The following is a 15,021-nucleotide window of genomic DNA, read 5'->3' as shown; positions in this document are numbered from 1 at the left end:
GAGAAGGCTCTTGAGAACAAAAGCCTGTGACCCTTGACCAGGAGAGCAACCTTACAAGACAAAGACCATGGGCATGGAGAAGAAAGGACAGAATTGGGAAATGTGTACAATCAACAGGACTTGATGATTCATTGGAATGTGGGGAAGATGGTAAGGGAAAGGGAGGAGTTGAAGATGAGTTCTGGAGCCGTCAGAAATGTAGAAGGAAAACTGGTGTCATAGTGGCAAAGGAAGTAAAAGAGGATTGGTCAATAGTGTCAGATTCTAGGGAATGATTAAGATAAGCTCAAACAACACCACCTTGATTCTCTAGCTGTGGGTGATCTTTGCAGGAAAGTTTTAGAGAAGTGGAAGGAAGGTTATAATGGGTCGAGTGAGCAAGAGGTATGGAAATAAAGGCAACAAATGTAGACTCACATCTTATGGAAGTAGTATTTGGCTCCCAATGATTAATGACAATTTCAAGGTAATACAAAGCAATGCCCACCAACCATTATTTGATAGAGGAAAAGCCCAGGAAGAAAGGATATTTATTTGTGGATGGATATTTGTGTCTGTGTGGCTGCTGAAGCAGGCAGGATATCAGACTTATTTACCCATTCCCAAGGCCTCGAGGAGCACTGTAGTCCTGAGGCCTAGGGCTTGCCTATATAAAGTAGGCATATCTTCTTTGGACCCACCCCACCATCGTCCCAGTCCTTAGACCCTCTGGAAACTGAGGGGACAGAGCCACATAATATAATTCAGAACTACCAAATGGGAACTTCCATCCATTTCAATTCAGGTCCTTAGTACATTCTTTTTTTTTTTTTTTTTTATGTTTATTTTTGAGAAAGAGAAAGAGAGACAGAGTACTAGCTGGGGAGAGGCAGAAAGAATGGGAGACATGGAATCTGAAGCTGGTTCCAGGTTCCTAGCTGTCAGCACAGAGCCCAACACGGGGCTCAAACTCACCAACCGCAAGATCATGACCTAAGCTGAAGTCGGACTCTTAACTAACTGAGCCAGCATGGCACCCCAGGTCCCTAGTACATTCTTGCATGTTCCTTTAAGATGTGGAATTGGGGGCACCTGCATGGCTCATCTGACTCTAAGCATCTGACTCTTGATTTCGGCTGAGGTCATGAGCTCACTGTTTGTGAGTTTGAGCCCCACATCGGACTCTGTGCTGATGGTGCAGAGACTGCTTGGGATTCTCTCTCTCCCTCTCTCTGCCCCTCCCCTGCTTGCTCTCTCTTTCTCTCTCTCAAAAATAAATAACTTAAAAAAAAACTTTAAAAAATGTGGAATTGGAGGAGCACCTCCAAAAAAAAAAATGTGGGGCAACGAGTGGTTCAGTCAGTTAAGCATCTGACTCTTGATTGCGGCTCAAGTCATGATCTCACAGTTCATGAGACTGAGTGCCACATCTGGCTCTTCACTGACACCACAGAGCTTGCTTGGAATTCTCTCTCTCCCTCTCTCTCTGCCCCTGCCCCGCCCAGAGGGATGTTTAAATGAACACTAAACAAATTTTTAATAAAAAAATAATAAAGCTTATTTATTTATTTATTGAGAGAGAGAGAGAGAGAGAGAGAGAGCAAGCGAGCACAAGTGGGGAAGAGGCGGAGACAAAGGGAGAGAGAGAATACCAAGCAGGCTCCCTGCACCACCAGTGCAGAGCCCAATGTGGGGCTTGAACTCATGAACCGTGCGATCATGACCTGAGCCGAAGTCAGACACTTAACCAACTGAACCACCCAGGTGCCCCAATGACTCTTGATCTTGAGATCATGAGTTCAAGACTCATGTTGGGCAGATTACTTAAAAAAAAAAAAATTGTGGAACTGGGCAATTTCAAGTTTAAGACTAGAAGTACCTCCAGGAACTATAATCATTTAAAAAATATTTTGTGGGGGTGCCTGGGTGGCTCAGTTGGTTGAGCATCCGACTTCGGCTCAGGTCATGATCTCACAGTCTGTGAATTCGAGCCCCGCTCGGGCTCTGTGCTGACAGCTCAGAGCCTGGAGCCTGTTTCAGATTCTGTGTCTCCCTCTCTCTCTGCCCGTCCCCTGCTCATGCTCTGTCTCTGTCTCAAAAATAAATAAAAACATTAAAAAAAATAAATAATATTTTGTCTCGCTAGGAATAGAAATACCTTATAACATATAAACCTAATATTCAACTCTCAGATTTTCAGGAATGCCTAATGTACAAAGTAGAGGGCTGCCTCAAGCTCTTCATCTGTGAAGGAAAGAAGTAAGTTGTGCAGTGGTTGGAGGAGAATACAAGGTCCAGAAAGAGTAAATTACCACCTAGGCACTGGGTGGCTCAGTTGGTTGAGCATCCGACTTTGGCTCAGGTCATAATCTCACAGTTGGTGAGTTTGAGCCCCACATTGGGCTCTGCACTGGTGGTGAGGAGCCTGCTTGGTATTCTCTCTCTTCCTCTCTCTCTGCCCTGATCTGGGGCTCAGGCTCTCTGCTGTCAGCAAGGATCCTGCTTCGGATCCTGTCCCCACCTCACCCCTTCTCTCCATACCTCCCTTGCTCACACTCTCTTTCTCTCAAAAATAAACATTAAAAAATAACAATAATAATTTTTAAAAAGCAGATTACCACCAACCAATCCATTGATTCTAAGTGCAAATAGATTGTTAATAACTTGAAGTGTGGCCTACTAGTGTCCAAGTGGAGGTGGAGACAAGGATGGAATCTTGTTGGGAAGCAAGCTGTTGGTTGGGTGTTCATGACTGAAGCCTTAAACACCTCTCTTCCTCCTGCTCTGCTTCCCATCCCTCCAGGGTAGAAACAGGACATGGGCCTCCAGTCTGCAAGGACTGATTGGGAGTGGGGGTGAGGAGCAGAAGGGAGAGCAACCGGTTTTGGAGGAATGAAAAAGCAAAGTTGCTTTGTCTTCACTTCAAGTTTGTTGGGAGTAGAAGGAACAGGACAAGAAACACCGGAACGTGGGTTTTGTGTAGGATGTGTTGAAACAGATGTGGCAGCACCAAGTACTCCAGGGCTACATGAATCACATGTAGTAATCCAGCCAGCAGCCACTACATACCCATAAGCACTGTGAGACCGTTTTATCCTACCACTCCCTCCTGTAACCTTCCCCACAATACCCAAATCCCAGTGCCTACAGTTCCACACTGGAAAGTGTAGGAGTTCCACAGGGTAGTGGAATCCTTCCTAAACACTCCACCCATAGCTCCTAGCACTGGGCCAAGTTGGTCCTGGGCAGGCAGGAAGTTCGCTGATCATTCAATTAACTGCTAAGTGCGTGGCAGAAGAGCACGTTAATCCCTAGCAGGCGCGGCAGGCAGATCCCTGCAAACACGGTCTCAAAGGACTACGCAACGGCAGTGAATGTGTTACTGCCACAGAGGCACCAACCCGTCAATCCCAGCCGGGGCTCACCCTCCAGGAGGACGCTCCAGGAACCCGCCGCCCCTCCTACTCTTCTCGCGCCTCCCCGGACGGAAGCGGAAACCGCGTGCGGCGCTGGCCCGGAAGCCGCGCTCCAACGGCTTCCTCGTTGGTCTGTCACCATGGCGCTGGCAGTCTTGCGGGTCCTGGAGCCCTTCCCGACCGAGACACCCCCGTTGGCGGTGCTGCTGCCCCCCGGGGGGCCGTGGCCAACAGCGGGACTGGGACTGGTGCTGGCCCTGCGGCCTGCAGGGGAGAGCCCTGCAGGGCCGGCGCTGCTAGTGGCGGCCCTGGAGGGGCCGGGCGCAGGGACCGAGGAGCAGGGTCCCGGGCCCCCGGAGCTGCTGGTTAGCCTCTCGCTGCTGCGGCTCCTTGCTCTGGGCCCTGGGGCGTGGGTGCGGGCACGGCCCGTGCGGCGGCCTCCGGCCCTGGGCTGGGCGCTGCTTGGCACCTCGCCGGGGCCCGGGCTCGGACCGCGAGTCGGGCCGCTGCTGGTGCGGCGCGGAGAGGCCCTTCCAGTCCCCGGACCTCGGGTGCTGGAGACTCGGCCGGCGTTGCAAGGACTGCTGGGCCCAGGGACGCGGCTAGCTGTCACTGAGCTCCGTGGGCGGGCCAAACTGGGTCCGGAGACTGGAGACAGCAGCCCGCCCCCACCTCCGCCCGTGGTGTCCTCCTTCGCGGTTAACCGCACAGTCCGGCAACTCCGGGGAGTTCTGGGAGGGACTGGGGATTCACTGGGTGTAAGCCGGAGCTGCCTCCGTAGCCTGGGCCTCTTCCAGGGCGAATGGGTTTGGGTGACCCGGGCCGGGGAGTCGTCGAACACTTCCCAGCCACACTTGGCCAAGGTGCAGGTCCTAGAGCCTCGCTGGGATCTCTCTGAAAGGCTGGGACCTGGCTCTGGGCAGCCAGGAGAGCCCCTCGCTGACGGACTGGCCCTGGTGCCTGCCACTCTGGCTTTTAATCTCGGCTGTGATCCCCTGGAAGTGGGAGAGCTCAGAATTCAGGTAGGATACAGGACTGAGGTCAGGAATGTTTCCACCCCCTTATTCCCTCTTCCTTACCTCAACTGAATTGGAAGAAAAGAGCTGTGGAATTTAGGTCCCTTACTCCTTAGATCCTAATGTCTCTTAGTCTCATTTATCTGTTCTCTGTAATCAAAATATAACTCTCCATGGTGTGGTGGTGCATGGGAAGGGATTTCCTCTATTCAGGGGAAAGAAGAGAGGCATAGTCAAATTACTAGGTGTTTACAGTATGTTAATCTACTCAATTATTTGTTGAATTGCAGTGTATCCAGAATTGTACTGAATAATATGGAGGATGATACCTCATTGTTTTTGCTCATGCTTATCCTTGACTTCAAGTTCCTTCCTGTTCTTGTAGCCTCATCTGTTAAAATCCTACCATCCTTTCCTTTTAAAGCCCATCTAAAGATGCCATCTTCTCAAAGCCTTAGATAATCTTACCACATATTTAACATGAATTCTTCCTCCTGTAGCATTTTGTATCTTCCTTAGGGTATTTATTTTCTGCCCTGTTATGATTATGTACTCTAATTCTCAGTTGTATATTGTAAATTCCTTGAAGGGGAGGGCTCTTTATTATCTTTAGTGCCTGGGGTTGGATTTTAATATTTTTTAAAAATGTACCTAAGAGAAGTTTTTGGTTTAGATTACTTCAAGCAGATTGTTGTATTTGGGGGAGCAAATATAGTCTAATATTTAATGAGGCACCAAGATGTGTGGTTTAGGCCTGCACTGTCCCATATGGAAGCCACTAGCCACATTGTGGCTTTTTCAATTAATAAGACTAAATAAAATTTAAAACTCAGTTCTTTGGTTGCTTTAGTCTCATCTCAAGTGCTCGATAGCACATGTAGATAACATCTCTAGCACTGTAGAAAGTTCTGTTAGATCATGCTGGCATAGCCAATTAGAGCTATGAGATGTCAAGAAGGATATAAGATATGCATGAATAGGAGTCTGGTGTGGGTTTCCTTTTGAATGGAGGAGAAACTCTGGAGTCCTCAGACTGGAGCTCATTCAGCTGAACCAATCCTGTCAGCTTTCCTGAGATCATATCCGTTTCTCACAGCCTGAATTCAGAGTGTCCCCACTGATGTCCAATTAATATCAATCCCAGTTTTTGCCTGGTGGCTACTCAAAGGGCTTGTGGGAATGAAGTGTCTTTACCACTTTACTGACTCAGGGCCAACTTAAAGGTATCACAGAAAGATTATTTTTACTGGGGAACTGTTTGGAGCCAGAGTCAGAAATCTCTTCCTGGTGCCCATTAGGAGGAGAGGTTTCTGTTTCCAGGGAAGAGACACAGGTATTCAGTTCTGCTGCCTTAGGCCTCCCCTCCCACGGGCCTTGTGGATAGAGGATGCAAATAGAAATATGGGCTGCTAAAGTTAAGGTAGGGCAGAGCCTGACTCCTTGGAAGAAGGTTATAAGGTGGTGGTTATTTCTCTAATAGAGGTACTTGGAAGGCTCCAGCATCCCTGAAGACAAAGGAAGCTGCTCAGTGCTGCCTGGGCCTCTGTTTGCCAAAGAGTTACACATCGAAATTGTGTCCTCTCCCCACTACAGCACGAATGGAAATTATGACCATGTTCTTTACCGGCACTTTCAGACACCCAGGTTAGCTGCTTCCCCCTTTCAAGAAGATAGCATCTCACCCTTGTTGCTCTCCTCCTATCCCATGCCTTAGATTCAGGTCCCACAGAGCCTTTGACTTTACAAAGCCACATCTTAAGCAGTATTGTGGCTAGATGCCTCTTGGTGTAGCAGGCGGTCCACAGAAGAGAAATTCACCGTGAGGTGAATCTGGACATTCTAAACTGAGGAACCTATGAATTGAGAGGGCCCCCAAAGAGCCAGGACTCAGCTTCACCCCCTCACTGCTCTCTGATCCTCCTTTCTAGCCTCTCTGCCATCTCCCCCCACCCCCCGCACCCCCACCCTGGTTCATTCTAGGTCAGACTTGTTCTCTGAACAACTGCTTGGGATCTCTGGGTGGGCAGTAGGTCCCTATGGTCTGCAGGTTGGGAGTGGACATGTGGGGATATGTCAGGCCCATGTTCTTGACTCTCATTGTGAGCTGACCAGGGCCACTGCTGTGTTGCAGGGCAGTCCAGGAAGGGGATATTCTGTGTGTGCCAACAGTTGGGCAAGTAGAGGTCCTGGAAGGAAGCCCAGAGAAACTGCCCAGGTATGCAGCTGCCTCCTGTCCTACAGTTGGGATTCTTAACCTGGGTGCAAGAGTTCTACGATCCCCTCCCTGCAAGTTGTGTGGAATAATTTTGTATATAAGGAAATACTGCTGTTTTTGTCATGTACATTTTTCTAGAGAAAAGGTACATGCTTTCTTCGGGTTCTCACATGGGTGCAGGACTGAAAAAAGATGAAGAACCACTGCCTACTGCCTGTGGGAGGTGTTTTATCCTCACCTTGTTGGGTGGTCATAGGTAATGTAAAGCATTAAGAAGTTTAAGAGCCTAGACCAACATGAGACTCCTTGCTTTTCATTCTCAACCACAGTGTTGTTTGCACCAGGTTTCGGGCCACACTTCCCATATACTCAACATAAAGAGACCCAAGCTTCGATTTCTGCCCTAATCGATAGTGTGTGCACATGGAGCTTTTCGATCCTATCTCCCAAAATGGGGGAAAGAGAGATTGCTGCTGTTATTGAGGGGCCTTCTCTTTGTCTTTATCCTCAATAAAGAGAAATATAAGCATGACTGAGCCAAGCACCCAAGACAGGGAGTCCATCCTTTTGCCACCCTGTCGACTCTGATCACAGGGGTTCCGTGTAAAATGGTGAGGCAGAGAATTCAGAGACTGCTTTGTGAAAGGGGAGAATGTGTAGCCTGATACCCCAGGACTGATTTCCTATAGTGATGTCCTAGAAGGAGAACACAGCTGATTGACACACTAAGCCAATGTTCAGGGGATTTCAGTGAGGTGATGGGACCAGCCTGAAGGAACTGAGGTTTAAGAGTTGGCATGCCCAAGGTCTCTGGCCTAGTCAGTTTGGGTCCTCTGCCAAGGCAGATGCCTTGTCTGGAGCGCCTGATTCATCCTTGGTCAACATTCAGAGCTTGGTTCACTCAGAGTTGTGGTACTCAGATGAAGCTCCTGGTAGTGCATGTTGTAACCCCACTTGATGCTCACGACGCCTCTTTGAGCTTTCCCAAATCAAATCTACAACTGGGGCCTCGTAGAAAGTGCCGGGCCTGTATTAGTCACTTCTGTCTCCCATCTTAAATATAGCAAACATCTATGAGCTAGCTTTCTGTAGGAAACCTACAGAATGCCCACCCTTTGTACCTTCAGAGGAAAGTAGGCACTGGACCCTTCTGAGATAGACCAGCAAGCCTGTTCTGTTCCTGGATGTCTGCTGTTCTGGCCCTTTAGTGGCCTGCCTCTCTCTGGCTGCTGAGCACACAGTTCTTCCCCTGAGTAGGTCCTGGAAAGCAGGGTTGGGGTCAGCAGGTTGGCCTAAGGACAGATAGAGATGAGTGCTTTAGCCCTCCTCCCCAGACCTGGTAAGGAAAACCCTGCTAGGAGGCTCCTGAGATCCCTGGAACAGAATTCCAGTGTTGGTAGTGTAGCTTCTTCAGGCTCTTCCACGGTTCCACCTCCCCAAAGCAGGCCAGCAGGATCCAGCTGCACTGTCTCCCGTCTGGCTTTTAATAACACACAGCATTCCCCAGAAATACCCAGATGTGTTCTAGAAGTCTGCTCCTTGCACTCACTGAGATGGTCCTACCGGTGTCATGGAAGGGGAGTTTCCCCCCAACCCTCCACAGTGCTGTTCCTCCTTGGATTCCACTGCTTACCATGTGCACTGTGACTCAGGATTGAGATTCCAGGTTATAGACCCACCCACTGTTCATGTATACTGAATAGTAGTAAGACACAGTCTTCCTTATGTTCTAGTTTTTAACCACAATAACTGCCCACCCTAATAGTTGCAAGAGTTCACAATACCAGTCTGGTATGCCTCTCCCCTGTGCCTTGAGTTATTCCCACCAATCCACTTTGTTGTCGGAGTAAACAGTTTTATGACTGCGAGACACGCTGAACAGCAGTTTGCACCGATTGGAACTTCGAGAGGCCCAAGTCTGGGCCAAGTCATTGCCTTTCTACCTGAGGATTAAAGAGGAGAGTGGTTCATCATTTTTATCTGGAAAATTGGGCTAGTAACTACTACCCGCTCCCCCACTCTGCACCCTTAGGACGCTGAAGAGCCCTAATTCACTCTGACACTAGCAGTGACTTGCACAGCCTTGGTTATGGCTGGGGGAGCTTTTGAAAAATACAGATGCCTGAGCCCCCTCAGACCTATTGGAGCAGAATCAAGGTGAAGCTGGGGCCTGTGAAATCTTTTAACTTTTTCCAAAGGAGAGAAAAATGCTAACTTAAAAGGCTGAGATGGGGCACCTGCCTGGCTCAGTCTGTAGAACATGCAATTCTTAATCTCGGAGTCATGAGTTCAAGCCCCACATGGGTTTAGAGATCACTTAAAAAAAAAATTGAGATATAATTCATATGCCATGAAATCCACGTTTGAGGTGTACAATTCAGTGGCTTTTAGTAGATTCACAAGGCTATGCAACCAACACCACTATCTAATTGCAGAATATTTTCATCACCCCAAAACCCTACGCATTAACAGTCACGCTGTACTCCCTCCATCCCTCAGCCCCCAGCAATTACCGTCTGCTGAATGGAATCATACAACATGTGGCAGATACTGATTTTCAGAAGTTTTACAGATCATTCTAATGTGCAGCCAAAATAGAGAATCATTAATCATTAATTGTCTTTAGTAAGGTATCTGCAATTTGATTTTGTGGATTGTTTAATAAGAACCAAGGAGCCCTTCCTGCTGAGGCTTTGGAAGGCCTTGGGAGGTATGAATTTGAGGGGAAGACAGTAGTCTGAAGCCAGTGAAAATGGCCAGGTGATCATTGCTTAGTGCAGCTGTGTCTTCTGCCATCGGAGTGGGTGGGTAGGCCATTCACCCGGAGAATCACGCCCCCATGGCTCCCTGATGGTTGTCATGAGGGATGTGGAGGACAGTTAGAGCTCCTGCCCTCAAAAATGTACATGGGCCAGCCTGGGAGATGAGGAAGACCATTCGCTCTCTTCTACCCCTACTCCTCTCCCCTTCCCCACCCCCCACCATGCCATAACTCTCATGTCCGTTACTCATGCTGCTCTTGAGTTTGTCCCTGCTGGGGACCTCTATGATTGAGACAGCCGCCTTGTCCTCAGGGAGGGGTGTATGTGGGCTCTGGGTCTGGGATTCATGGGGCTTCTTTCCTTCAGGTGGCGGGAGATGTTTTTTAAAGTGAAGAAAACCCTTGGGGAAGCTCCGGATGGGCCAACGAGCGCCTTCTTGGCAGACACCGCCCATACCTCCTTGTACTTGGTGAGGCCCTGGGGATGGGAGTAGACCTGGGGAAAGAAGCAGAAACAACTCCCAGACACTAAAGCTTCCTGCCACCTTTCACAGGTGGGTTCTACCCTGAGCCCTGTTCCAAGTCTCACTTCAGGAGAATCCACTCCCTGGAACAGCTTGTCTCCTCCGGGCCTGGAGGCCTTAGTGACCGAGCTCTGTGCTGCCCTGAAGCCTCGCCTCCAGCCAGGGTGAGTGAGGCCGTGGCCTCAGGGTGTGAGGAAAGCCTGCTCAGAACATCTCTGGAGGGGCAGGGGGCTGGACAAGTAGTTCCTAATGCGCTGGCCGGAGTGGGATTGGGTGGACCTCCCTCAAACTAGTATGCCCAGGCCACTCGCCCATGTCCTTTCTGTAAGCAAATTCCTAGGCTCCTTTCTGGGGATAATCTCCATCCTCCAGGGTCAGCTGGGGAGGAAGAATCTCTACCAGAGACAGCTGTCTCTGAGACTGTCCTTCCCCTTGGGGAGCCCACTAGCCATTCTGTCCTTCACCACCCTGGCCCCAAAAGATGCAGTTCCTCATACCACTGGCCTAAGTGTAGACAGACCCTTCCCTAATTCCTCGTGATTCCAGACCAGACATAACAGTCAAGGCTTTACTGAAGGCAGTGACTACAAGGGAGTTGTCCTGGCTGATGGATATACTCCATGCCCCCGCCAGAGCACCACGGGTGGTATGGGAAATACAGCCTCACCATATGGAAACAGCCCTGGAGGAAGGGGGATGCCTCAAGAAAAGAGAAACAGGCTGTCTGCTTTCTAGATCCAAGGACCCCTGTTACTGAGGGCTCTTAACTTTGAGAGAATGGAGGAGACAAGTGTCTGTTTTCTGGTTGCAGAGGTGCCCTCTTGACAGGAACCAGCAGTGTCCTTCTCCATGGTCCCCCAGGCAGTGGGAAGACCACAGCTGTCACTGCAGCCTGCGGCCGCCTTGGCCTCCACCTACTGAAGGTGAGGGTACCTGAAGAGTAGAACCCCAACCACATTTCCCCAGCCCAGATTCTCCTTCTCCCCTCCTCCCTGGCCTGGCCCTAATGCCTCGGCCCAGTGGGCCAGTTGGTCAGGCAGATTCCCATGATTCTCAGCTACTAAGAGAAACTTTAAAAAAGGAAGGGGTTTGAAGATTTTGTTGGACAGTCCAGGGAATGAAGTTAAAGAAGAGGTAGGACTTGGCCAGTGTTACCTTCTCCCCTATCCCTGCTCTCTAAAAAGAAGATGGCTGGCATCTTCTGGCTCCTCTCCCCGCCATTCCTGCCTCAGTCACACCTGCCCCTTGCTCACAGACCATCGGGGTCTCCTCCCCAGGTGCCCTGCTCCAACCTCTGTGCAGACAGTAGCGGAGCTGTGGAGACAAAACTTCAGGCCATCTTCTCCCGGGCCCGGCGCTGCCGGCCTGTGGTTCTATTGCTGACAGCCGTGGACCTTCTGGGTCGGGACCGTGATGGGCTCGGTGAGGACGCCCGTGTGGTGGCCACGCTGCGTCACCTCCTCCTCGATGAGGACCCCCTCACCAGGTATTATACAGAGCTGGGTCTGTAAAGGGGCAGGGCCAAGCCACCCTCATCTCTCTTCAGCCTTTTGCCCTCTCTTCCTCAATGGCTTCTCAGACATCCTGCCCATTTGGCCATTCTCCAGACGGCCCTGAGCAGAGGAGCTTGGGGTATTCAGAGGGAGGAGGATGTGCTCCCTCGTGTTTTGTGGGGAGCACTAGAGAAAAAGCACAGGCTCTACCCTCAGGGAGCTCCCTGTGTGAGGGGGAAAGCATAGGTCCCCCTCTCAAGGTATGCCCATGGAGCCCCATCCAGGAAGCTGTGGGGTGCTCACCTCCTCTCCCATCCCAGCACCCACCCACCTCCCTGCCCTACGGCACCAGCCTCCTGACAGGACAGGGCTCAGGGGCTGCCAGCCACATTCTCGCCCTCAGTGCCCACTCCGTGTTTGCAGCTGCCCGCCGCTGATCGCTGTGGCCACCACAAGCAAGGCCCAGGACCTGCCTGCCGACATCCAGACAGCATTTCCTCACCAGCTGGAGGTGCCCGTGCTGTCAGAGGGGCAGCGGCTCAGTGTCCTGCGGGCCCTCACTGCCCATCTCCCGCTGGGCCAAGAGGTGAAGCTGCCACAGCTGGCACGGCGGTGCGCAGTGAGTACTGAGGTGGGCAGAGGCCTCCCCGCATTCTGAGCCGCGGTGGTACGATCCAGCTGCCCTGCGAGTGAGGGTAGAAAACCCCGAGGCTTCAACACTGGGGCCTCTGCGCCAGCTGGGGGACTAGCCTCCTGAGGGCTCTTGCCAACTGTGCCCTGCTCATGTGTCCTTTCCTGTGGTTCCCAGGGCTTTGTGGTAGGGGATCTCTATGCCCTTTTGACCCACAGCAGCCGGGCAGCCTGTGCCAGGATCAAGAACTTGGGGTAAGGAAACTGGGCACAGGAAGGAAAAGGAGGCAAGAGGAATTGTGGGTGGGTGGATGGGTGAGGGCTGGGGGGGCGGGGAGGAGAAACCAGGACCCTGATGTATGTCAGGGTACATACGTCAGGTCCTCCAGAGGCCTTCCTGGGTTTCTCTTTGCAGTTTGGCAGGCGGCTTGAGTGAGGAGGATGAGGGGGAGCTGTGTGCTGCTGGCTTTCCCCTCCTGGCTGAGGATTTCGGGCAGGCACTGGAGCAGCTGCAGACAGCTCACTCTCGGGCCATTGGAGCCCCCAAGGTAGAGACTCCAGGTCCTTGGAGGTAGGACTGCAGCTCTCTTCACCACCATATCCCCAACCATGCACTTTCCGTCTCCTAGATCCCCTCGGTGTCCTGGCATGATGTGGGCGGGCTGCAGGAGGTGAAGAAGGAGATTCTGGAGACCATTCAGCTCCCTCTAGAGCACCCAGAGCTTCTGAGCCTGGGCCTGAGGCGCTCGGGCCTTCTGCTCCATGGTCCCCCTGGCACTGGCAAGACCCTCCTGGCCAAGGCAGTAGCCACTGAATGCAGCCTTACCTTCCTCAGGTGGCGAGGGAGTGTGGAAGGGATGGTGGGCAAATTGGGGGCCGCAACAGGCTGGGGAGCAGGAGGGGCTGGCTGAGAGGTCACTTGTGTTTATGCATCTGACAAATCTCATCGTCTCCTTCAGCGTGAAGGGGCCCGAGCTTATCAACATGTATGTGGGCCAAAGTGAGGAGAATGTGCGGGAAGGTGAGTGGGTGAGGAGGGGCCCAGGTTCTAGCCCTTCCCAAACCCCGATGGCCCTTGTGCTGCCTACCAACACCCCCAGGCTGCTCCTGGTCTTTCTAAGGTCTCACGGTCCTTTCCACAAAGGACCTGCCCAGGGTGGCCTAGTACCTGGAGGGATGAGTTGTCACACCTGGCTCTTCCTTCCCTATCTCCTGACTTTAGACCCCCCTGAGCTTCCCCCTCCTGTGTGTCCCTTTCTCTCCTCAGTGTTTGCCAGGGCCAGGGCTGCGGCTCCATGCATTATCTTCTTTGATGAACTGGACTCCCTGGCTCCAAGCCGGGGGCGAAGTGGAGACTCTGGAGGTGTGATGGACAGGTGGGGGTCTGAGCCAGAATGGAGTCTGGGGTCCAAGACGGAGGGATGGGAGACAGGTTGCAACAGTGTTCAGCACCCAGAGTACCTGTCATTCCAGTTCTGAAATAGGAGCCTTGGAGTTGGGTGGGGGACGTTGAAGGGAATGGGGGGCCTGCCTGGAGGGGTGTACAGGGCACAGCAGAGCAGGTGGCCCTGTGGAGAAGACCTGTAAGGACAGGCACTGCTGGTAGGTAGGGCAGGGGCCGAGGAAGGGCCAAGGACTCTCTTGCCTTCATGTCCTGATTTGTAGGGTGGTGTCTCAGCTCCTGGCCGAGCTGGATGGGCTTCACAGCACTCGAGATGTGTTTGTGATTGGGGCCACCAACAGACCAGACCTCCTGGACCCTGCCCTTCTGCGGCCTGGCAGGTGTGCACCCCGTACCTCTCACCTCTACCAGGCCCACTGGGGCCTCTCCCCTGACCCCCATCCTATGCCTCCTCCACTCATGCTGGGCTCCCTGACCCTTATGCCCGCCTATTTCCCTAAAGATTTGACAAGCTGGTGTTTGTGGGGGTGAGCGAGGACCGCGCCTCCCAGCTACGCGTTCTGAGCGCCATCACGCGCAAGTATGCCCTGTTAGGGGGAGACTCCCAAAGGGCTTGGGCCTTGGGATGGTCCGGGGATAAATGCAACATGCAGAATAAGCTGGTCAGGGATGCCTCTTGACAAAGTAGGGGATGCCAGGTAAAACTGTTTCTCTCCTTTCCTGTATCTGCACAACAGATTCAAGCTAGAGCCCTCCGTGAGCTTGGTGAACGTGCTGGACCGCTGCCCTCCCCAGCTGACGGGGGCAGACCTCTACTCCCTCTGCTCTGATGCCATGACAGCTGCCCTCAAACGCAGGGTTCAGGACCTGGAGGAAGGTGAGTCACTTGCCAGCCCCAGAGGTCAACCAAAAAGCTAATGGGAACCAGGCCTGGTCCTAGATTTCAGAGGAGGGACTGTTGACCTTTGGGGAACTCTGGGCAAGAAGATGCCTACCCAGGGCTCTGCCCTCCTCAGACAAAGACCACAGCCTCTGTTGCCCCCTGTCACCCCCTCCCAGGGCTAGAGCCCGGAAGCTCAGCACTGCTGCTCACCATGGAGGACCTGCTGCAGGCCGCTGCCCGGCTGCAGCCCTCGGTCAGTGAGCAGGAGCTTCTCCGGTACAAGCGCATCCAGCGCAAGTTTGCCGCCTGCTAGGAGCCTCCTGCAAGCCGGGACCCTGCCCACAGTGGCTAAAGGTACTCAGGTGTCCCCACAGAGACCTGAGAGAGCAAGGGGCCCTTTCTCAGCGTGCTGCTATTGCACCCAAAGTCGGCCTACCTTCCCGAGAACCCCGAGGTGCCGAGTAGCCCCACAAGAGCTCAGAGGCATCATCCCCTGCCTACCTGTTCATCCTCCCAGGCCAGCTCCAGCTCCAACACTAAAGACCCTCTGCTCAGAAGGAGGGGCTTGGGCCTGGAGTTCTGGGGTGGGGCGCTGAGGGAGTCCAGTCTTGGCTGAAAATAAAATGTATGCTGCCCCCTGCTGGTTGTGGTCTGAAAGGGTGCAGGGGGAAAGAGCAAGATTGTGGAAGGAGTGAGCCACAG

General features: G+C 52.4%; 1 protein-coding gene across 3 annotated transcripts; it reads left to right on the top strand.

Moving 5' to 3' along the window:
* Positions 1 to 3,476: 3,476 nt before the first annotated feature.
* PEX6 (peroxisomal biogenesis factor 6) lies at positions 3,477 to 14,959 on the top strand. Of its 3 annotated transcripts, XM_043591432.1 has the most exons (17): positions 3,477 to 4,417; positions 5,892 to 6,055; positions 6,543 to 6,626; positions 9,755 to 9,857; positions 9,942 to 10,075; positions 10,723 to 10,834; positions 11,189 to 11,397; positions 11,828 to 12,023; positions 12,213 to 12,289; positions 12,450 to 12,582; positions 12,664 to 12,869; positions 12,994 to 13,055; positions 13,302 to 13,410; positions 13,700 to 13,816; positions 13,939 to 14,016; positions 14,174 to 14,313; positions 14,496 to 14,959. In XM_043591432.1, exons 1-17 carry the CDS (start codon positions 3,536 to 3,538, stop codon positions 14,630 to 14,632), a joined length of 2,943 nt encoding a protein of 980 aa, XP_043447367.1. In that variant the 5' UTR covers positions 3,477 to 3,535; the 3' UTR covers positions 14,633 to 14,959. The 3 variants fall into 3 exon arrangements, with proteins under 3 accessions (XP_043447367.1, XP_043447369.1, XP_043447368.1); XM_043591434.1 differs by lacking the exon at positions 12,664 to 12,869 and having other exon boundaries at positions 12,450 to 12,605; XM_043591433.1 differs by lacking the exon at positions 13,939 to 14,016 and having other exon boundaries at positions 3,478 to 4,417.
* The last annotated feature ends 62 nt before the right edge of the window (positions 14,960 to 15,021 follow it).

Source organism: Prionailurus bengalensis, chromosome B2 (genome assembly GCF_016509475.1).
Source record: "Prionailurus bengalensis isolate Pbe53 chromosome B2, Fcat_Pben_1.1_paternal_pri, whole genome shotgun sequence".
Classification (NCBI taxonomy): Eukaryota; Metazoa; Chordata; class Mammalia; order Carnivora; family Felidae; genus Prionailurus; species Prionailurus bengalensis.
Note: the sequence above shows the minus strand (reverse complement) of the source record. Positions and strands in the feature narration are given on the sequence as shown.

Excerpts from the sequence above, each read along its gene's own strand:
- PEX6 (XM_043591432.1), top strand. The coding sequence starts at position 3,536 with ATGGCGCTGGCAGTCTTGCGGGTCCTGGAGCCCTTCCCGACCGAGACA. Across the intron at positions 6,627-9,754 it reads AGCCCAGAGAAACTGCCCAG|GTGGCGGGAGATGTTTTTTA; the intron begins GTATGCAGCTGC and ends TCTTTCCTTCAG. Across the intron at positions 14,017-14,173 it reads CTGAGCGCCATCACGCGCAA|ATTCAAGCTAGAGCCCTCCG; the intron begins GTATGCCCTGTT and ends TCTGCACAACAG.